Genomic DNA, 23,989 nt, shown 5'->3' on the forward strand with positions numbered 1-23,989 from the left:
CTTGCATTGAAAATGTTCTGCTCTGATTAACCTATGCAGCTGATAATCTCAAATAAAAACAATCTCCTTTAGGTTTGTAGAAGTCTTCAAAGTACCAACTCTTGCTTGTGAAACTCATGATTTTTTTCATTGATCGAATGACACCGAAACGGGTGGTGACAGCTACGATTGGCTCATATTTGAAACTAGTAAAACAAAAAGCCTTAAGAAGAGTATTTTCATGAAGTGCCTATTTTCTCAATCTTAATGCAGTAAGTTTACTGTCACATCTATAAACACTGTTTTTTAAGGCTACTGTACTACTTTTCTCTAAGATCTCCTGACATCAACATTGATGTCACTCTGCTAACATCCATCAGAACCATTGAGATGAAGCTTGGGGAGGAGTAACTTTATAAAAAAAGGTCACATTTTAAAGTACTCGTGTATAGTACTGTGGCTGAATCTGCTTTCCTTCTACATTTACCTGCTGCAAGTCACTCTATGGCCTCACTTAAAAAAGGGTAACAAGCTGCATGGTGTTTTGAATTAGTATTTACTCTAATAACCACAGAAACATTTCATTTTTTGTGGGTGATGTTCATTCATGGAAGTACAGGTTGATAGAATAATTTTGCTCTGAAGCTGTTACTTCAAAATAACAAAGGCAGGAATAGGAGCATAAAAAAGACAAAACCATTGCTATTATTATTCATCAGTTTACATTTATTGAGAAAAACCATACAAAAACCATTATACAGTTAATGTGTACCCATATTACATACAATGTCAATGCAAGCTCAAAACCACATTTTTGTAAAGCATTCAATTTACCTCAAGTCCAAGCTGCATCTCCCTAAGACACTGTTCCCATCACAGTTGCCTTTTAAAGCCAATCTTCTGTTTACACACGGGTAGTTTCTGCAGAGAACACTTTTCTCAGGACGAAAAGGCATTTCACATGCACGCAAGAGAAATATTTGTGCATACACAAGAGTTTCATAAGCCATTACTAGGGAAGAGGGAATCCTGTCAATTGTTTGCTTTCTGAAAAGCCCAGTCCTCCCTTCCTCCCCCCACTTCCAGAGAAAAAGCAAAATGGAAAAGCTTTTAGCATGCAATGGAAAACTTAAGAATCACTCTGGAAAAGAAATGGGGAGAAACAGTTTCTACCATCCAATAAAATATCACTAGTATAAAGATGAAGTACTTCAAGACAGTCTGTGCAAGTGAATCACGATCCTGTCTGCCTGACAAGTCAAACAGATGACTTAAAATTAAGCCACACTAAAGAGTATCCACCTGGTATTTTATTCAATGTCCTAATAAAGTATAGGCTGCAGAAAGTGATATGAAAATTCTTTTCCTACTTGGAACATTAAGCTTGCTTTTAAAACTTTTCTTACCCTTCACATTCATAGTGGGACACTAAGCGGTGATGTGTGGGGTAAGCGGGAAACATTTCAAGACACTTTGTGGACAAGTTCACTGCATTTCTAAGCAAGTTCAGTTATCTTTCTGGCTACTGGAGTAACTCCAATAACCTACTGCTGTCCCAGGAACTCTGAGTTTGGAGACAAGAGTTGAAAAAGAAAAGGAACACTACGCTCTGCACAAACCAGCATGCCAGTAAGCCCTGCAGTGAGAAAGCTGGAAGCCAATACACCTCAAATGCTACACGGAAGAACATCTCACCTTCCACACACTAGCAACATCCCAATACACTGGCTTTTTCTTCTCTATCTCCTCCCACAGGCTAAATTAGCAACTGAAAGACTGTTCAAGATATTTCAGGAGTAACAGTTGAAGGAAAAAGTACCATGTAAAAAGGAAGTGAACGAATGACTCACCCCCACACTAAATCCACAGTATCAAAATCCAAATGGTACACACCTACCCTCTTCTCACGTCAAAAATGAAGTTACATGTTAAGCTACAGATGAAATACTAAGTGGCTTGAGAAACTGAAGCACAACTATTAATTCAGTTCAAAAATCAGCTTGACTGTTTAGAAGAATATAAAGTAAAATAGATGGTTTATATTATTAAATCACAGTTTAAAAAACTTTAACAGATTATGGAACATTAATGGTCAAACAAAGAATACTTTAAAGAATGAAAAGTGATCAAAACAAAAATTATACCCTATATCATTATGTATGGGATACATTTCAAATCTGTTATGCTTTTGCCAATTTTACCTTCTACATGGAGCCCTTCTATGGTCCATGCTCATCGGCTCACCAATGGCATACACTCAAAGGATTCCTCTTTACTGGTAGTAACTATCTCAGGACCTGATTCTATGAGCTATGATTTGGTGCTTGCAGCATCTTCAGCACTGTGTGTGAAAATGAAGGCAGTATTTTTGAATATTTTTCTTTGATGTACAGATAAGCAGGACTTTTGAAAGAGGAGCAGCACATTTTAGAACCAGAATAACGAACAAAAAAACCAAACAGATGCTGCTTTATGTTAAGCTAAAAAAACCAACAACAAAAGCTCAGAATAAAAACCTGTACCAGACCATCTGTAAGACATTTAACATTTTATACTATCAAAATATTCAGCAATTCAGTTAAAAATATCAAGAAACAGCATACACTGACTGCTATAGCGATAAAATATTATTTGCTATACTGTTAACTGGTGCTCATGCTTTTTCAGTTAAAACATACTCATCTCAAACTCCAAAATCTCTTTTCCTACCATGTCAAGTATGAATAAGCAAACTCCACTAACACACTATAACTGTAAGACAAGTTATCAAATTCAGTGATAACAACAAGAAGTCATTCTTTACATTTAGGTCTTATGGATTAAGTGGGAAGAGTGCCCTATTATAAAAAAAACATTTGTGAAGGCTGTTGACATTTCTAACCAAAGCAATTCCTGCACATTTTAAAGGTTTTGATTCTTTAATTGCAACAATTATCTATTTGGGTAAAATAACAAAAATTACTTATTCTGATCAAGTTCAATTACTGCAATCTAATAATCTTTTCTAAAAAAAAAGAAAGAAAAAAGAAAAAAATACATATTGACCTAGAAATATAAACAGTTTTGTTTTTTCCACTCAAATGGAACCGTGAGTAACAATGCATTTGGGGAAGCAGCAGATTGCTTTTCAATACACAACCACAAAGATCTCACAGGGACAACATTAATGTACTGAAATATATTAATTTATATACTTCCTTAGGTTGTGCTTACCTGTTGCTTTTTTGCAGCAGAACCTAAGGTGGAAGGTCTGGGAAGGCACTGTGAAGTATAAATAATTGCACTGTTTGCAATTAATAAAGATTTTATACCTTAAATGAATCAAAATCAACAGCCTCCATTTTGCGAATGATAAACGAATCCAGTGAATTTAATTTTGCTCACTTTAGTACATAATAAATGCACCATTCTGTAAGGTTATCTACAAAATACCATGCAAAATACCTGAACTATTAAACTTAATACCCTACACTAAAGAGAGCAAATACTGTCCTAGCCTTCTTCAAGCTACCAGCAAATTCCTAGCTTTAAAAGGAGAAAAATAATTCCTTCTATTTCTACAGCACAATGCATACATTGCTGATTACCTGAAAAAACTACTTCAGTTTTCAAGCCTGAACTTCTACTTCTCTGTGCAGCCACCCTAAAAAAATTTATTCTCAAAGCAACAACATGGTGTTCCAAAATTTAAAGCAATCAACAGTTATAGAATTATTTAAAACATACCTATATCACTACATATCCACAAACTATCTGGAGACAAAGACAACTCTGTCTAACAAGTGGTTCCAAAGACTTCAATGTTATGATATGCATACTTTAAAACACTGAATGACAGCTGTCTCATGAGTACTAATGAAAGAAACTCTTAGATAAACAGAAACATGATTTTCTTTAGCTATTGCTAAAAGTTTCAGAAATACTTACCCACAAAACTCAGATTATGTGTATGTATATATATAAGCAAACCTATGTTTCTGAATTAAGAAGCAATTATGATTTCCTAAGATACCAGCACTGTATTCCAACATAATATCACACAAATACAGCATTTGCATTATGTGGAACATTGACAAAAAGATACTGTTGCAGTTCATCAATTTGTCATTCTGATGTACTTACAGTGCAATGCTCCTTGAAGGAACAATCAAGGATGATACACAGCACAGTCCTCCTCACCCCTATAGAGCTAGTTCTATACTGGCTGGATCAAACCTGCACTTCAACAGACAATGGCAAGACAGACTGTAGTGCATGTAGTCTAATATATGCAAAGAGCCAATAAATATGCAAAGAGCAAACACAGGATTTCAAGAGAATCAGCTTTTTAGTATGAGCATTAGAGCAATAAGAAGTTTCAAGTATATATAAAAAAATAATCAGTTGATTCAAATACTTGAATATTTACAAAAAGAGAAGTTATCTGCTCTGCAGGAAGCTCTCAACCACTCCCATCACTCAAACAAAACAGCGTTTTAAGGACAGACGCAACTTTTGTAACTACTATGCATTACCACATTGACTTTTCTACACTGAATTTTGAAGTGGACTACTTTAAACTGAAGGCTTAAGCACATTACACTTAAAGTAAGTTTTATAACTAGTCTGAAAAAATCTGTAGAATAGTTATGCAGGAACAGTTTTGAAGTATTCAATTAAAAACGAAAGTTATCTGTTATAGCAGCTGCACAGGTCTGAAACAGTGGTCATGTATAAAAGGAAATTTCACTGTTAATGCAATGGAAGTATGCCAAAAGATCATCTTCTTAAACACATGCAGTTTTAATCAAGTAGAAAAAAAATTAAGGTATCAAGATTACTGGTGCTAGGCAGCAAAATACAATGAATGAAAGAGATCCTCCATCTACAGCTATTCTGCAAGAGGGGAAAAACATGCTAATGACAAGTTTTTAAACTCAACAAGGTTTATGGGGGGAAAAAAAAACCCAACTCATTTGTGTAGCGGTACCTTGATTCAGCGTTGCAAATCAATCCTATAATCAATACTGCATATACCCACATATCCAACTTACCGACACAGGAGGTTTCATATTATTTATTGTAAAGCACAAAACAGGCATTTTAAAAGTGATAAAGTATACATTGAAAAAGTACATTTATATCACAAAGCATTGACCACATAATTGCAAATACATTTGCTGGAATGTGTACATCTACACTAATACTAAAAACAAACCATTTTTTCATTTCTACACAGAAATATTACCTCCTATCAGTAGTGATAGATATTTTGTACATTTTCAAAAACACTATTTTTTTAAACCAAATTTAAGATCTTCATCAAGGCGTCTGCATCCATACATTTAACAAAGGTTTTTTCCCCCACACAATGAAGCAAATACTGTATTGTCCACTTCTTATTATTGGCCCTGTGCAGAAGAGATACATAAGAGATACACAAAAAGTTAAAGAAAATCCTTTAAATCGAGCTAACTCAGGAGTGAAGCCTTTAAGAAAGAAAAATTCGTTAATGTAAATGGTGGTGGCTTCTTGCATGGTTTTCAAAACCCTGGGAGGAGAAAGTTTTTCTTCTTTTTTTTATTAAAAAAAACAACAATCACCAAACATATGGATAGATACAGAACTCAAGTTATCAGGTAAACAAAGTCATCTACTCATTATTCTGATAGCTATTTTGCTAGAAAAAAAGATGCATACCCCAAAGGAACAAAGCAGGAGACATGCAAAAAAATATCTACAACCACTGAGACAGGAGCCAGCCAAAAACCACTTTAGGACTGTACCTGTGGTGCTGGAGGATGCTGTGGCATTCCCTGTGGACTTGTCTGAGCGTAGTACGCTGCCTGCTGCCTGTAGTACTCAGCCCACGCTGCGCTGTAATCTGGCTGCCCGCCCGGAGGAGCCCCAGCAGGGGCAGGAACAGCCTGACCTGCAAGTAATTGGAATTACACAGCTTTGTTGTTGCAATAGAAATGAGAAAATTTCAAGATCTCAGCACCTAACAAACATCACCTAGTAATATTCCTCCAAGGCTTTGAATAAACTTGTGGCTGCTTTTTTCAGCCTCAACACACATTCTATTAATGTAATGACTCCCATGTAAATCAAAATTAAGCAACCGTAAGGACAGTTTTTTCAACCTCCTGATTCATAATCATGAATCATGTTTAAAGCCTACTGACCTAAACAAGAGTAGCATTTAAATACACACCAAGAGGCAAAACTTTTTGTAATCCACCCAGACTACTAATTTTACCTTATTTTACAGACTGCATTCACTAGCTTAGCAGATGCCAGTTCATGCGCTCCCCCAATTCTGGCATCCTTCATTCAATTACAAAGTTATTGCAGGTTACAGCTTTCAAAAAGTGCAATAATTTTTGTAAACATTTACTTCACTACAGAATACAGTCCTGAAACGTGCTTCCACACTTTGTGGAAGTTCCAATCCTCTAGAAATAACAGCATGTACAAATACACTCTCAAAGACAGCTCAGAATTACTTCTCCTTCTAACAGAATCAACAGACTAAAATCCCAGTGACAGACTGATACACAGGGACTCTTCAGCATACTAAAAAAACAAGCAAAACAATAAAAGAAAATTACAGCCAACCTTTCAGTTGTGCTGTTCTTCCACAGGAGATCTGTTACAGACATTTTTATTTCCATTTTCCTCTAACTTCAGAAACACCAAATACACCCCTCTTAGTACCACTAATCTTTACGATTTCTGAGGGGTGTTTTTGCAGTTACAGTACAGCTACAGTACAAAATGTACCAAACTCCAAGCAAAGCAGCACTCTCTATACTCTAAATATCTGTTCACACACACTTGCAGGCACCCAGACAGAAGGGTTTTATATGTAGTGCTTCATTTCCTTCCTGAACTTCCAGACCACAACTTTTATTATTGTCCTATGAAACTTTTGATTTACGTTCTTGATGGGTTATTTTTCAAATCAAAAGTTCTAGTCAGAATTCGGATACTACCAAAAAACTACTACCTCTGCAAGTTTTTTTCTAAGATACTAGAAAAAAAAAAAAAATCCCAAACCCAGTAAAAACAAATCACCACATCATGTCACCCCACAGGAAATAAACCCAAGCAAAATGCAAGACTGCACCCTGTACAATTCCAGGTGCACCCAAACTATCCATTCTGTTATGAACAGAAATGGGCAGCTTGCACATGATAAGGGCTGAAAGTTTTCTGTTCTACCTAAAACCACCTCACTTTTTATTTGAATACAAGACCACTGAGCAACTTTCTGAGGAACATGAGTATCAGAAATTCTAATGAAGTGTTTTCTTCAGTATCAGACTGAAGGCTGGCTTTGTTTGGTTTTCTTTAAATACTTAAACAAAGAAAATTCACATGAAGAATCCTAGCTATTCACACTACTCCTACACAGGTGTTATCCTTTAATCCTCTAAAAAACATCAAGTGTGAGCAGAGAATGTGAGTATTTGGCAAAGCATGATCCTGAAAACCATCAAAATACAACCATCCATTTTCCAACTCTCCTTACAATTTAGTTTTTTCCACTAACACTGTAGGCAAGCTCTGAAAGTCTATCCATATTTTATTTTGGTTTATATACTAATGGAATTCCTAAAAAACTTGTATTTCTTCAAATCTTTAGAGCCGTTATCACATTTTACAATTTGCAATGTACAACAACTTAAAATAATTGATCAGAAGTCTAAATTGTAACAAAAACTGCCTTTAATATGGTTACAAATCATCCCAGGGTACACTCTTCCCAATTTCACCATTACTGTGAGATAATAACTGTACTTACAAATTACTGTCAGCACAACTGAATGTCAAAGATAAGGGATTTTTTGTCCATTATGACCCAAGAATCTTTGAACATTTAAGCCAACTATGTCAAGGCAGCGCTGAAGTTCAAATAACAAATCAAACAGAAGAAATTTAACATCTAGTCAAAGATGTCAAACTGGACTTCTGTTCTGATGGGTATTTTAGGTGCACCATTTCCTACTAAGTACTGTGAGTAGTTCTGAACCTACACATGGCATTTAGCAGTTTACTCCAAGCTTCTCTTCAGTGTAGTGCAGTGAAGCTGCACCTGCTTGTTAATATCCAAATTCAACCAGAACACTTATGGGTAATCCTGATCAACTCCATACAAAGGAAACATGAGAAACACAGAACACCTCCCCTTTAAGGAGGGCTGAGAAAGGAAAACACCAGCAGATTTTATAGCTCAACATTATCAAGGGTGAGTCTAGTAAAAGTAAACTGTTTTGTTTCTTCTTTCCACTACAATGCTGAGGAATCTTTTAAAAACACTCCTATTTTATTATTGAATCCTTTAACTGTATGTCAAGCCCACGATATATGGGAATGACTTTAAATTATAAAGGTAAAAATTCTGATACATATAGATCATTTACTAATGATCATGACTTCATGTTTAAAGGGAACTGTTATCCATGAGAGACTTTTTTGAGTATTTGCTACTCAAAGCAGTAGCCCCTGAAACAAGGGTCTGAAAATGGAGATGGACTTTGCCACTGTATTTATGACTCAGGAAACAGGTTAATATTTAAGTCACAGTGAAAAATACAGTGAAGTGTTCTCTATGATTAGCAGAGTCACATCCCACCAGTAGGAAGCCACTTTGAAAACACTGTTATTGTTTGGATGGGCATATTCTGGAGCGTTTTAGCATTTTCAGATCTCTCATACTTCACTAACTACAAGAAAATCCAAAACACCAACTGCAGTATCACTGGCAACTTGTTCAGCTTCTCACAAGTATTATCAAAACAGTTTTATTCAGCAGCAAAAATAGAACTGACCGGGCTCAGCAAGTCTGAATTGCAGTTCAGCCCTCTCTAACAATGTTTGGTGAAATCATCTGTGCTGTGAAAAACCCGAGTCCTCAAAGAGCAAGGGACTTGTAATTCCAATCCTTTGGCACAAGTTAATGGGGTAAGAAGATAACAGTACTACAGGAAGCACAAATGGTACTGGAAAGCCTGGAGACCACAAGAACTTGCTGGTGGACAGCCTTCCTGTCCATCAGGTCTTCTACTGACCTTCTACTGTTAAAGAGGTGGGGAAAACCAGCCCCATTATAGCATTATGTCAACTCCAGCTGAATTCCTCTTTTCTAAGTGGCTTTAAAGATAAATAGTATCTACCCCACCAAGACTCTGAAGCAAAAAGTTCTCATGATTTACAGGTAAGTTATGTAGGTCCAGCCATCAAGAGCTCTCCTTCAGGCAAAGAACTCAATCTGAACTAGAAAAAGGAATTAAGATGAGAACTGCCCTGGTGTTTTTCTTCCTATTTGACTGTCCTGGCATCGTTCACATTCTACAAGCAACTATTTTTCATCTCCCAATGTGTTTTTTGGCTCAGACTCCTCTTTGGAATTGCTCCCATAAACTCCATCCCCACACCTTATAACTTGCTATTATTTCATCTGTGCAAGGGCAAGACTAGTGTAACCTAGACTTTGCTTTCCAAGACAGCAAATCAGCAAGCTGGCAGAGCGCCTACCAACAAATTACGTTATTTAAAAAAAAGTAAAAGCCACCCACAAGTCTGCATTTCAAAATGTGAGCCAAACTAACAGAGGCAGTAAATTGAAAATAAATAGCTGAATGAACCAGGAAGAAGAAGAAAAATAGGAAGGCCTACCATCTTAGAAATTACATGTTTGGGAGGTGTAATTTTCTTAGCCTGATACACAGCTGTGGAACTAAATACTCATTATTTCTTTTCTATAGAATTGATAATTTAAACTGTGCCAAAATAAAAAAATAAAGATAGTTAAGTCTTGGCAAATAATTACCAATACAGCAGGCTGGTAAGAGGAATTATGCATGTTATTGATCTTAAATCTGAATGCTTTTACTATTCCATGAGAAAACTGAATGCAGTTGGAAGATGGCAGAACAGCCACCAAACCCTCCCCTGCAAATAAAGACACATCCCAAACCAGATGCTGCTCTACGTCTAGTCAGAGATATCTGGGAAGGCACTGGCATTCCTAAGGCCACTGGTGCTCAGTGTCCAGCCCTCCAGGTCCTGCAGTATCCAAGGCAGGACACCATGGACAGAACAGAACTAGAATTTAAAAGGTAATGACACCTTCTGCCAGTGCATAAAAACCACATACTCTTTCCTTATACACAAAATAATGAAATAATCAAGTTAACTAGCACATTAATTTCATTTTTTATAAAGAAAGCTACAAACAACATATAATCTGCAGTTCAAACACTGCTCTAAAGTGCTGCAAAGCAAATATTATTTTAAAGAAGGCACAGTATAAATGATAGCTAATCATGATGCTTTAGTATAGTAACTGGAAACACAGAAAGCAAAGCACAAGAAAAAAAATCATATGTAATCTAAAGAGAATTGGGAAACAATTACCAAACATTAAAAAACAGCATCTTCATAAAACAGATCAAAGTGAACTTCAAAACTTAGGAAATATACTTTAAAACAGTCAGATTGAAACATTTAAAAATTGCTGTTTCTCAGTGATCAAAGACATTAAGTTTGAAGCATTTCTGTAAAGCTGATTACTAGCCTGAGTACCATGAAATGCCTCAAAACAACACAAAATTTTAAGTCTGTTTCTCAGAAGTATTTGGTTCAGAAGACACACGACTGTGCATTTCAATTTTTTTGGGCTAAAAGCCCTCATTCTCATCCAGCAAAATAAGACAAGTTTCCTAAAACATTCCACTGTGAACGTGGAACAGAAAAACAACCGAAAAACCTCTGCACACTTACCCATTTTTTTGTAGTACTCCTCCCAGGCCTTGGTATAGTCAACCTGCCCTGCTGGTGCTGGATTTGGCTGATCTCCTGAATTACATTAAAAATAGTTAAACTAAAATGACTGGGGTTTGTTTCACACATAATCCAAATTATCAACTGAAATTTTCAGTAACAGTCCCACATGACATGACTCAAATCTGACACTATAAACCTCAGAGGTATAAGCTACTACAATTAGAAACTACTAGTAAAAAAGACTTGTTTTCAAGATTCAGGAAGTGCATACCACTAGCAATACAAACTACCAAAATTCAAGTGGTAAGCCTCAGCCAGGCACAAAAATTAAAATAATACAACTAAATACCACAGCTGTAATTGTCCTAAACCCACTGGAAGTGATGCAGCCATTTAAGGAAATGACAATCAACAGCTTAGCTCATCACGTTTTTATTTATGACTGCTTTATGTAGTCATTAAGTCAGCCCACATTGCAGCAAAATTCTTTTTGGAGTATATTCCAAGATAAATACATTACCCTTGTTACTGCTGAAATTAAGAAAAGCAATATGGAAGGCTACAAGCAATAGTTTTCAAAGAAACCAGTTACTTAAAATAAATTTACCTGATACAGAAGAACAACAATAAAAAATAATGGGGTATTTACACCTCCAGCAATGAGAAATCTGTCTATTTCACTCAGTATCTACCTTGTCCATTGGTTTGGGTTGTAGCTGGTCCACCAGGAGGGGCTGCAGGTGGTGGCTGTGCTTGCTGCTGATAATAGTGAGCATAATAAGCTGCCCACGCTGCTGAATTGGGATCTGTTCCTGGCTTACCTATGAAAACAGAACATAACAATTTATAACAGCACTATTATGAACAGGATAGTGTCCTCAATTAATCCTGTCCTAGGCATTCTTACTATCCTCCAAGGAAAAAAATCCATCTGAACAAAATATCCATGTACATCCTTAGCGTATTTTTTCTTTCTAGCATAAACTTTTGATCAGGTTTCAGACCAATGTACTATACAAAGTGTACTTTCATAGAGCTGAGAAGATAAAATAACTTTAGAACCTTTACTACTACAATGCCACTTATTAATCTTACATGTCGTAAACAGAAACAGATTTTTCAAGTTTAAATAAACAGTCATGTCAAAAAATGGCAGCAGCAATGAATCATTCTAGCACCAAACGATTTCAGTGGTTTTACTTTTGTTAGAACCTCACGCTAATGACACTGGCACCGGTGGTGGAGGCATGCCAAATACATATTTCTGAAACAGAAGAATACAAGACTTACTAGGTGTTTGCAATGCTTGTCAGTTAAACTTTAAGGTAACAGTAAAATAGAGAAACACACAGCATTTTAAGAACCTGAATCCACATACATGGCTATTAAGCATCACTGTTTACTTACAGCTTTTTAGTATAAAAAATAATAGAAACAGTTGCATCTTCTGCATCTATCTCATGATTCCTTATTTTCATCTACATCTAGGGAGGCCAATGATGCTGCTTCCTAGGGTTTTACTGCTCTGTTTCTCACATTTAGCCTTTAGGAATGGCTTATTCTTGTTGAATCACAGATGAATTACATTAAAAGATTGGCAATTGACAATACCTGAAGATCTACTATTAGAGAACGTAATATGTCTTACACAACCAGCACATATTTGCAAACAGTATTTGCAGTCTTAAAGAAAAGTATCTGCAAAGAAACTCAGCAAAATGAGGAGAGAATTTCACAAAAGGACATGGACACAAGTAGAGAGTAACTATACATGGGAATGGAAATACAATCCTCCCTAAACACGAAACAGGTGAGTAATGAAAGATGAAGAATTCCTCTGAAAAAGGCATTCAAGAAGAAACTCAGAACAACAAAATAATGCGAAATGAAATCCTGTGACAAAAGTCAGATGTAACCACTTCAAATGCACAAAGGAAAAAATATTAGCACACTACTTTAAATTCCATCAACAGTAGTGGATTTAAATTAACACTTCCTATATTCTAAGGTTACCTGCAAATATCAAATAAGCCATTGCTCAATTCCTCCCCCTCCTCCTTAGCTATTTCTCTAGAGTAGAAGAACACAGAGCTGGATTCAATAAATTTCCAAAAAAATTTGACTGTAGTAACTAGCTCCACTTTCACAAGACAAGGGCAAGCACAGTTCTGGAGAAAGCACCTCTGAAAAAAGTACTAAAATCACCCATTCGTTACACTGGAATAAGTAACTAAGTGAAAACTGTAGAAAAATCATTCAAAGAAATACTAGTCAAAAGAAACACCAACTTCAACTGCACATATGAGAACTTCATTAGATTTTTAAGAGAAGTATTTATCAAAAAAACAGTTGAGGAATCATCAAGATGACATCAAGGGCATATTTGCCATTTTTCCTTACACAGCCTTTATGCAGGTAAGTAACTTCAGAAGAGTAAATAAGGTGGTGTGAAACAGGCTGTAACTTTTTAGCAGTGGTTTTGCATTAAATACTTTTGCTATGCTAAGACTAAGTCACTTTGAGCCATTCTACTTCTAAATGGAGTCAGCAGGCATTTTAAACACTGAACTGATTACATGCAAAGCTACCTTGTGCAGAACTTTAGGAACTAAAACCAGCAAGGGCTCTTTGCCAAGAGATAACATGACACATACTTGGAGTCCCCTTCTCCACTAACAGGACCTTGTCAGGAACAGTGGCTATCATAAAATATCTGTCATTGATAACAAAAATATTAATTGAGATCTTTTGGCTCAAATTGTGAGGAAAACTCCACCTCAAACAAATGAGGTACAACAAACTCAAGCATCTAGCCTTACCATGCCTTCTGTGGCTGATGTTCCATTTCCCCATATCCTCTAGTCCAACCAAAGGATGTAAACTTAAAGAAAAGCAGGATACTACAACTTTGGAAGTTGTAATTAAGTAAGAACTCCTAATCTCCACAAAGATAAACAGAAATAGAAGAAACAAATTCTACAAAGATAGGTTTCGGAAGAAAATACAAAACTATGATAAGCAAAAACTCAAAATACACAACCCTAACTACTAGTTTTACTGTATTAACAGCAATTCACCAAGGTTTTAGCCCTCAAAAGGGACTCAACAAAATACATTGGAGCATCAGACTCATAAAAGTAATTGTAATAGAACAAAACCTAGAAGTATCATAGCATTAACTGCAAAAAGACAAAATCAGTAAAATAAAATACAAAAGTCATTTAGTATTAGAGAAAAGGCAGCCTTATTACAGAACTTTATGGTAAACCATTGATTTTAAGAAAACTGAATTGCACAAAATCAGTGAACCAAGACTTGCAAAAAGTATCAGTGTTGCAGTATCAGTAACATTTGTAAAGAAACATACTCCAACTGTAACAATTAAATTTCAACATTTCACAAGCCACATATGGAAAGTGCAAAACAAAAGTAAACTGACAATCAGTGAAAAAAAGCCAGAAGAAAAGGAGCTTTTCAGCTTTAGGAGTGTAACACAAGTAACTGTACATTGCATATACTTGTAAGGACAGAATGGATGTACTTGAAATATTCCAACACAACAGTACAGCTGTGCATTTCTTACCTGGGTCTGGAGGGTTTGGCGGCTGCCAGTGCGGATAAGCATTTCCCCATCCCTGTGGAGCATATGGAGCTGGAGGACCACTAGAAAAGATCATACACACAGTGAAGACAGTCCCAGGGTCAGCCCATCCAGAAGAAAGTCAGCTGAAGTAATACTTACTGAGGTGCAGGACCAGGAGGGCCTGGGTTATAAGGAGCTGGATTATATGGTCCCATGGGAGCACCAGGACCTGGTGGCCCAGGAGGTCCATGCGGGCCAGGAACAACACCATGGGGACCATGGGGAACAGGTGGACCCAATGGATTCACTGGACCCTGTAACAAGGGTGGGAACAGAGATGAAAATACACCTCAATTTTTCAGCATTTTAAAAGCATTTATCTGAACAGTCAAAGAACATCTAAAAGGTCTGACTGGTTTTAAAGACAGTTCCCTGGAGAAAACTGCTTATTTAAAGTTTGATTAGGCTTAGAGGTAGTTAAATGCAGCTGTGGCAGTAATAGCAAATAAATTTATTCCTGCATTTATTTCAGTTCCTTCTTGAGGAAGTGAAGGATTTTATCAAAATCCCACAGATTTTTCCACAAGTTGCACTAAACTCCCCACACTCTAACAGGACTATGAGTTCTAAAATAAATCAATACATCTAAACCTGACTAACTAAACCTGCTTGTAAGATCAGGCACAAAAAGCCTCTAGTAAATTTGATGACATGCACACACAGGCAAACAAAAACGCAGTGAAACTGAAGGTGTAACTTTGATAAGAACTTTACCCAAACATACTGGGACTGAAAAACAAAACACACAATTTAGCATCACTGACATCTTTGAACTTATGAATTTTTTCATGTACACAAAATTAGCATTTTCAAGAGCACACCATAAGATGTCGATAAGATGAACTGTTTCCATTTCAAGATTTTGTTATATTACTTTAAATCCAGATGACCATTATTATCAATTTATTATCTGAATAAATTAATCTGGGAAGTGAAAGGAAAGAGGAATCTCCACAAAGGAGACTTGCTTTCTGCTCTGTTTAGCTCTAATAGTAAAGGAAGAAGCAGTTAGTTATCCACTCACTCCAATCTTTTCTTCTATAAGTTGTCGTGCATAATCTATTTGCTGGGGTGTTCCACGGATAGTAAACATCTTCATGTTTGGATCTGCATTAGGTGGAGGATTTCTCTGAAGTTCTATTCTAGCACCAGACTGTTGGCTTATACTTTTAATAGTTTCACCACCTACAATGCAATACAGAGTTTTTATGATGTGCATCAAAGCAAAAAATACTGATTCACATGAGAGAAAGCACCTATTCTTATGAGCTGTTCAAGAACATTCCAACAATTCAAATGAAATCTCTTCAGTGTAGCAGAGCTTTAATGGCAATAAACAAGTAAAATAAAATTTTTAAAAGGTTATAAAAATCTTACTCAGAAAGAGCAGCAAAGAATTCCTACAATTTCCTATGAATTTTTTTATTTCTGTAAACATCTAATATTAGACATTAGTATCAACTGGCACACGTGGTTATCAGTAAACACAAACTTAAAATCCAACCTCCCTATAAAAGGGGCAAGGAAGCTCAAATGACAAAAAAGCCCCAGAGGCTGACCGGGTAACTGGCTCCTTCTCTTACAGGATCCATAGAAGTTATATGTACCATTAGTATACACCAAGTCTTCAAAACAGGGCAAACTGAGCAATCAAAATTTTAAAAAAATCATAGAATCACAAAATATTCTGAGTTGGAAGGGACACACAAGGATCATGGAGTCCAACTCTTAAGTGAAAGGCCCATATGGGGCTTGAACATACAACCTCAGCATTATTAGCATCATGCTCATCACACATGTCTCTAGCATGGCACTTGTCCAAACAGAGAAGCTGAGTGGTTTTTAAAATAACATACAGATGTACATATATAATATATATTACCTTTTCCAATGATTAATCCAGTTTTGCCAGTAGGGACAATAAAATTGAACTCTTGTAATCCACCAGGAGGCCCCATGTTCCAGTTGCCTTGGCCTCTACCCCTTCCTCGACCACCAGGTCCTGGTCCACCAGGGTTACCAGCCTAAAAAGAAGCAGCAACAAATGAGCATATTCTATAAAATTCCTGCAAACAAATAATGCAAACAAAGTTATATTACATCATTGATAAGGAAAAACAGACAATTTTCAGACAATTTTGGTAGCAGTACCTTTTATGGAAGGCCTAAATTAAATTCTAAAAAATGTTCTGTACAATTCTGCCTAAGATAGATGAAGGAGGAAAGGATATAGAAGCCAGCAAAAACTTCACACATAGAATGATGTAATTTTTGTCTGCCTTCTGTAAATGCAGCAATGGGGCTCATCTAACAACAAGCTTTCAACCACTGATTACAACCAAAAGTAAGAGCTTATTAGCTATTAACACAAAACAGACGCAGCAGCTCTAAAATCAGACACATCAAGAAATGCCATGACTTTGAATCAATATGGTCACTTGCAAAACTGTAACTGTAAAAGTAAACATTCATATTCCAGACCAAACTTTTAAGTAGATTCAAATGGCACAATTAAATTATTTTCTCTAGTTACACGCACTTTTTGAAAACTTTGGGTCTTTCCAAAAGGTGGGCAGGAGATTTTAAACACTGAACAATGTTACCCAACCTGAACACTGCGAAGGAGATCTGTAATAATTTCTGCAGCATGCTGACATCTGTCAGGAGGCCCTGTGATCTGGGCTATTCTATCTGGAGTTGTTCCATCATCTGGAATAAAAACGAACTATTCCAGTATTTGCAATTCAGTAAATTCACATTTAAGTCACAAAAATTTATGAATGTGTTACAAACCTGGCTTGAACTGGATCCTAACACCAGCATCATTCTGGATCTTTTTAATCATCTCTCCATTTCTTCCAATTACAATACCTACAGCAAATCGTGGTATTGGAACCTAAAAAAAACCCCAAAAAAACAAGATGTTGATGACACAGATACTACTAAAAAAATCCACATAATGAAAAGGCTAGAGTCGTAAACCAGGGCAAAACCAATGCCACTTCAGGCTTTTTCAAGGATGGACTTTTTATTATCAAGTCACAAGCCTAGCACATACTAGACTAAACCATTAAAAAGAAAGTGATCCTGTGCTTTAGAAGTTCTCATAGTGGTAGCAATTCCAATGGATTTCACTCTTCTGAGAAAATAAAAAAAGAAAAAGAAATAAAGAATTTATAGCCTATCTAAAATGCAGATTCTAGCAGATGAAGCTTTAAGCCTCTCCCTGATGAAGTTACTAGGCTTGTGACTTGCATTAACAGCTGGCCTTAAATAAGTTCTGTAAAGGCCAAAGTCCATTTTCAATACTGTTGTAACATTATATACTTGACCATAAAATTTACTTGCTTATTTGATAAAAAACTCCAGCTATTTCAAATTGTTCATGACTGCTGGCAATGTAAAGTGAATGCTGCACATCATTCAGTGTCATAAATTCAGCAATGATCAAGTAATACTTACATGCCACAACCAATGTTTGAAATCTGGTTAAAAGCTTTCAGTGGTATTACCCAACTTAACATTTTAAAAGTAACATCTCAAAATACAGTGAACAAGTTTTTCAACCATGCTTACGTCTATCCCTTCATTTCCTCCTATTCTTGACCCATATTCGTTGCGCACCTCTCTAAAGCCACCTTGATCACGAATTAACTCCAGCACCATTTCCTTGGCTTGCTAAAAGAAGAACAAAAGTTTGTTCAGGTACTGCAACATCCAAATGGATTTTAAAATGCTCTCAATTGCGAGGCATTTCTTACCTGAACTTTATAAGGGTCTCCAGTTATCCTAAGGGGCTTATCTGCACCAGTGTTCTGTGGGCCATCTTGAATCATGACCATTTTGACACCTGCTCGCTCCTATTTGACAAAAAGGAGGTTAATACTCACTCAAATCCATATTCAGTACCATCATCTTTTAAAGATGATACATATATACCTGTAATTGTTTAATTGTCTCGCCACCTTTCCCAATAACTAATCCTGCTTTACTTGCTGGAATCATAATTTCTTGGACTGCATTTCCAGGTCCATCACCATGATGAAATCCAGGTGCAGGTCTTCCCTTTTCAACTATCTGATCAAGCAATCTTTTTGCTGACCTGTGAAAGAAAATACACATTCATAAATACGTATCCCTGCAAGAATCTCTTGCCCACACCTATTCTGCTTGGCAATTTTTAAAATTTTAATAGTTTCTGCAAAAGAATTATGGTTATTATCACTAAGAAATATGAAGCAATCTCAATCAATCTGCAAAAATAACTTAAAAAACCAACTGCAAAATAATAAAACCACCCCAATATTGGAATTTAAAAGATGGTCTTTCACCAATCATATTTAATGAAGTTACCTCCTCAAGGTCTCTGAACATAGTTACACTCATCAAAGTTTAATTCAGAACAAAAGCCACTGCTTGATTCAGCATGCAAAGTAAGGACATTAGTACTTGTAACCACTACCACAACAGTGGACAAAAGCATGTATATATTCACCACGTGTCAGATCAGCTGCCATGAGAGTAAAATCATGATTATAGTCCTGACATCAGTTAAAAATACTTACTGAACAGACTCTGGTGTCCCAGTTAGCATACATGATCTTTCAGGCAGGCCTCCACTATCTGTAATCATAAAATAAAACCAACTTATCAGCAGTGTTAACTTAGAAAGAGATTATGACATTTACCATAATACACAAACTACTGGTTTTTCATATTTAATGAAGTAGAATAATCATTGTATCCTATTTTGCATTTCTTTAGGCCATCGTAGTCATGATTAGCACAAAAAAAATTTAACTTGTATCTTAAATGAAGGTTCAGACAATGAGAAGCAATGAGCAATCTTCTAGACTTCCTACCCACCAGCCCCCCCATTCCCCCAGACAGACAAGTTAGGTCCCCCCACAAATAATTACCAGGTGCAATCTGTATTTTACAGCCAGATTCTTGCTGTATGCGTGAGATCTGCTCTCCACCTCTGCCAATTACTTGGGGAAAGAACATACAGAGAGGTTATTTGTACTAACAGCATCTGCTAACATCCCCCACTATACTACAAGAGCACACCTGTACTACTTACTGAATCCAACCATCCCATCTGGAACTTTGTACTCCTCAGTCATCACAGACCTACATCCAATGTTAAACAAAAGTCATGACCGTGCAGAGACCACACCAGCATTACATTTACATATATCCTCCCACTAAACTAAAGCAAGCTACTGCCCCACCATCACCCTGCCTTACTTGCCTCCCAGTAACTTTAAAAGTCATTATGCAAGCACAGTTCTACATAAGCTGACAACACACAAACGACACAAAAGGTTCAACTGTCGCACAAGGGTGAAGTTAATTAATAAAGTTAATTAATTAAGAGGGTACAGTTAAATAATAAATTTAACTCTTTATTAATGGATGTGCAGAACAGAAAAGGCTACTGTAACATTTTAAGTTTCATCTGTATACCATCAAAGGATGCTACAAATTTTGGTATCTCAGAACTGTCCGAAGCACAATAATACCTGGATCTAGTTGTTTAGGTGAGAAATGACTGGAGAAAACAATGAACTTATAGTCTGAATTACTTTATTTGGTTTTAGGTCATTCAGCTTTGCTTTTTGTTTACAAGATGGCATCACCTTTCTCTTCAGATCTGCTTCCAACTTCTAGCTATGCTACCTATACTGAAGTAGAAAAACCAACCAATATATTTTCCTTTCATTAAGGTCAATCCACAGCCTAGGCAGTGGAGAAAGAAAGGGAGAGCAATGTAGGTTCATTTTAAGTGTCTGACTTGGGACTTACTAAAGCTAAACTTCAACAGATCACACAAAATCAGAATAAATACTTCATGTGTTGATACCATTTTTCAGAAAAATTGCTTGAAACTCCTTTATTTCAATAAAAATCCTATATAAGATGTTCTGTAAAACTCTTACCTTTGCTGCTGATGCATCGGTGGTAGCTGATTTCCAAAAGCTATAAATAAACATTGTTAAAATTAAATTCAAACAAGTGGTACAGCTTACAACTAAGCTTCTCCTTTGATAAGAAAACTCAACTGTGTAAAACTTTTGTCCAGGTTTACTTTTAAGAAGTGTTATCAAAAGGTTTAAAAACTATAAGGACTCTCAACTGTTGCTACCACCGTCAGTTTTACCAAGCAGACTCCTGCTGCTTCAACAATATAAGACAAACCCCCCAGCTATTTTTTGGATCTCACTTATTCAAGTGTCACCTACCAGAATGCTTTCAAACTGTTGTTCTGACAATGTTACACTGGTTTAGGGTTTTTTTTTTTTGCAACAAAATAAAAATTACTTACAGTCATTCTGGGGAGCAACTTTCTTAGCATCTGGTTGATCTGCAAAATTAAGATTTTTTAAATTTTTTTTGCCAAGAAATTCAGGAAGCGTTTAAGCCTTTTAGTGTGAATTGCAAATTTCCAGTGTATTTTAGCCCCCCTTTTTTTTCCTCTCTTTCTTTTTCCTCCTCCAATTTCAGGGAGTTGATCATCTGAATAAAAGAAAGAATCTCACGAACACTCAGCACTTGGTTAGTATAGCTGAAAAGATGTTAGGTTTTTCCATGTATCTATTAGTTTACAAAAGGCAGCTTTCAGAACGCACTGTGTGTCGATAGCTCACAGATACCCAGTCACTGAAACTCAACTAAGACAAGGAACAAAGTCCAGCTTTGTTGGCTGCTCAAGCTAATGATGCTTCTATAGTAAAAAAAGAAAAAAAATCAAATCCATACAAAAATCAACAATAACTTAAAAAAATAATTCTGACAATGACCACAAATCTAGACAAAACATCTGAAAATACAACAGTATCACATGGCAATGCAATCTCAATCTGAATGTTGATATGAAATCCCTATCCAATATCAAGCACTTCATAGTTCATAAAACTTTAAAAAAAAAAGCAGATTCACAGTAACTACATCACTAACTACTGTCCAAATCCTCTCTGTAGAGAAATATAAGGCATCATGAACCTATATCTGAAAAGATAATACTTCAGATGCTTCCTTCCCACCCCAAAATAAAGGCTACATGAACCACCATAATTTATGTGCAGCAAAAACTCAGCCACATATTGCAAGAAATATTTGTGTCAATCCAGAAAGATCCACTAGTTTATTTCATGTTTACATACTAAACACAGGTAATAAATAAAAATTCCTGCCTTTAAAAGGAGAGGGCATTCCCTCCCAGTGTGTTGTACTGCTCGGACTTGTCCAAGAGCCATCTACACATAAAATAAAAAGAATACATTACATATATCATCTGAAGCATCATTAGCTCATTTTTGTATATTAAAAACCTCACCTTTAATAGAAAAAAAAAACTTTATCGTAGGACACAAGAACTCCTGATATAAAGCCTTAGTTACATTCTGTAGACTGAGTTTCAATCCTCTTAAAGGAAAAAAAAAAAGGCATTTCTCTTTTGTGAGACCTATGAGAACATTTCAGCAAGCTCAAAGATTTCTTCCTGTAATTTAGATAGGATTTGGTGTGTATATTAACCATATCAAACCCTGTTAAGTTCAAAGTGGATGCTCTGTAAGAGACAGAAGAGGACACACACACGTTTCAGGAGAAAACTTTACTGCAGTGTAAGGCAAATCGAAAAAGCTGCAACAAGTCAGAGGATTTAAGTATGATCTTATCAGGGTTCACACATGCTATAAGCTGAACTATTACACTACACAAAAGTGTCTTCAAGGTAGAAAATTTACTTTCCTGTGTTTTTTTTAAAGTCCTATGCTTTTACAATAAAATGCATTAATACTTTTATTTGAAACAGTGCAGTAATAAAGTTAATGAAATAATCCAGCTTCAGGAGCACTTCCTTCCCTAACTGCAATTTACGAGTTGTAACCAATCCCACACAACCATAAAAGACTTCAATGACACCTGCATAGGCATTTTGCAACCTGAATATTTCTGTCCCTTTCCCCAGCATGCAATTTTCTATTTGGAACACTTAAACCACATTTTAAATACCGTAAAATAGGCTTACATTCACTTCAATTTAGAGCACAACGATTTAAAACTTTCCCACTAAACTGAAAATGAAAAATTATGTCATGATCTATGGGGGGAACAAAATGTTTTAATGCTCTGCTATGGAAAGAAAAAACGAATCCACAAACAAAACCACCACCTTCAATCTTCCTACCACAGTGGCCATGCTCCACAAAAATAAATACAGCTGGAATGAGTGCGTACCTCCATCCTCAAGAGGTCTTTTCTGCCCTCCATAACCGTAGTCGTTTGAATTCATTGCTGTGCCAGCATCTCCTCCAATTTTCGCCGCAATCTAAACAAAAGGCAGAAGTAAGCCAAGACAAATAGAATTAATTCGGCCCATGTTCATTCCACGTCCTCTAAAAGACTTCAAGGATTTAAACAATGCGCATTAGAATGACCCCAAATCGTTAAACAAAAGGCCAAAAGCAGCTTTGTTCATAGAAGTTCTTTAGTGTTTTAAAGATCTGTGCTCATACTTCAGCAGGAGAGCCTCCTAAATTTTCCACACCTACAAAAAATAAACCAAGGAGAACTTGGCCTTTAAACACCAAAACCTTTTTCCTAAACGGGAATTTTCTTTCTCTACACCTTCTTCGCCAAACACTGCGGTATCTCACGACAGGGCCTCACCGACCAAACAATTTCAAAACCCGACCACACCGGGTCTTCTAATACTGCCAAAACCGCGACCGCTTATTAACAGACAAAGCGAACATTTCGCCCGAGAAGCGACGAAAACATCGCCCGTGGTGCAGAAGCTACAAATAAAACTGCGGGATAAAGAGCTTCCGCCAGGGCCGCCCTCGCCCCGCAGGCCGCCGCGCTGCCCAACCGGTCCGAGCAGGCAGCGGGCGCCGCGGGCGCCACAACACGGCCCGCGCCGCGGAGCCGCCGCCCTCCTGTCCCTCCGCCGGGCCAGGCCCGGCCCGATAACGCGCCGCTACTCGCCCGCCGAGATTTCGCCTCCCCGCCATCGGGGAGGGACCCCGCGGGGCCGCTCCTCTCACCGCCGAATCCCCTCGGGCCGCTCCCGGCGCTGTTCGCGGGCAATGGCGGAGTGGGGCCACAAATACCTCGCGGCCCAGAGAGGGCTGGTAGCGCTAAGGGGGCGTGGGGACGGGACAAAGCTTCTCCCAATACCCACACACTGGCGGAGGGGCCCCCGCTCCCCGCAGCCTAGTGCGCAGCGCCCTCACTGTTCCCGCAGCTCCGAGACCGCGGCCTCCAGGCCACGGGACCCCATTGATTCGATGGAGCCACACACACCTGCCTAGCCCTCTGCAGCGCATCTTTAAAGGCATCGTTCACTCCTCCAGCCCCGCCGCCACCTCCCCCGGGCGCGCCCGCGGCAGGAGGGGGCACCGTGGAATAGTCCGCCATGGCCTCCCCGGCGCCGCTCCGGCCGCTGCCGCTGTCTGCCAAGAAAGAGAGAAAATGGCGGCGGGCGCGCGCCTTTCACATTCCTGCGCGGCATCGTGCTCGGGGGGAGCGCGCCTAAACCTCGCGAGATCTTGGGCGGGATTTCATTGTGGGCGCCGGAGAACGGCGGAG

The 23,989-nt window shown here is 37.5% G+C and overlaps 1 protein-coding gene across 5 annotated transcripts in view; it reads right to left on the bottom strand.

The window, feature by feature from the left end:
- Nucleotides 1-23,909, bottom strand: part of FUBP1 (far upstream element binding protein 1) — a 34,024-nt gene extending 10,115 nt beyond the window's left edge. Inside the window, exons 1-22 of one of the 5 annotated variants that reach the window (XR_009487487.1) lie at nucleotides 23,705-23,906; nucleotides 22,637-22,727; nucleotides 20,721-20,759; nucleotides 20,335-20,374; nucleotides 19,476-19,525; nucleotides 19,312-19,383; nucleotides 18,958-19,015; nucleotides 18,332-18,494; nucleotides 18,154-18,252; nucleotides 17,969-18,070; nucleotides 17,186-17,288; nucleotides 17,001-17,101; nucleotides 16,275-16,416; nucleotides 15,417-15,577; nucleotides 14,492-14,646; nucleotides 14,333-14,412; nucleotides 11,442-11,570; nucleotides 10,747-10,821; nucleotides 5,745-5,890; nucleotides 4,102-5,369; nucleotides 3,193-3,240; nucleotides 685-2,320 (exon numbers count right to left, since the gene is read on the bottom strand). Coding sequence is in view for 3 of the 5 variants with exons in the window: in XM_059854081.1 (XP_059710064.1) it covers nucleotides 5,745-5,890; nucleotides 10,747-10,821; nucleotides 11,442-11,570; nucleotides 14,333-14,412; nucleotides 14,492-14,646; nucleotides 15,417-15,577; nucleotides 16,275-16,416; nucleotides 17,001-17,101; nucleotides 17,186-17,288; nucleotides 17,969-18,070; nucleotides 18,154-18,252; nucleotides 18,332-18,494; nucleotides 18,958-19,015; nucleotides 19,312-19,383; nucleotides 19,476-19,525; nucleotides 20,335-20,374; nucleotides 20,721-20,759; nucleotides 21,589-21,651; nucleotides 22,637-22,727; nucleotides 23,705-23,818 (1,983 nt within the window). In the remaining 2 variants the exon portion in view is untranslated. Of the gene's footprint in view, nucleotides 1-684; nucleotides 2,321-3,192; nucleotides 5,370-5,744; nucleotides 5,891-10,746; nucleotides 10,822-11,441; nucleotides 11,571-14,332; nucleotides 14,413-14,491; nucleotides 14,647-15,416; nucleotides 15,578-16,274; nucleotides 16,417-17,000; nucleotides 17,102-17,185; nucleotides 17,289-17,968; nucleotides 18,071-18,153; nucleotides 18,253-18,331; nucleotides 18,495-18,957; nucleotides 19,016-19,311; nucleotides 19,384-19,475; nucleotides 19,526-20,334; nucleotides 20,375-20,720; nucleotides 20,760-21,588; nucleotides 21,652-22,636; nucleotides 22,728-23,704 lie in introns of those variants that run through there. The other 4 variants (XR_009487486.1, XM_059854081.1, XM_059854080.1 and 1 more) reach the window with 4 other exon arrangements.
- Between the last annotated feature and the right edge of the window lie 80 nt (nucleotides 23,910-23,989).

The sequence above is a fragment of the Haemorhous mexicanus genome, chromosome 9 (genome assembly GCF_027477595.1).
Source record: "Haemorhous mexicanus isolate bHaeMex1 chromosome 9, bHaeMex1.pri, whole genome shotgun sequence".
NCBI classification, from domain to species: domain Eukaryota; kingdom Metazoa; phylum Chordata; class Aves; order Passeriformes; family Fringillidae; genus Haemorhous; species Haemorhous mexicanus.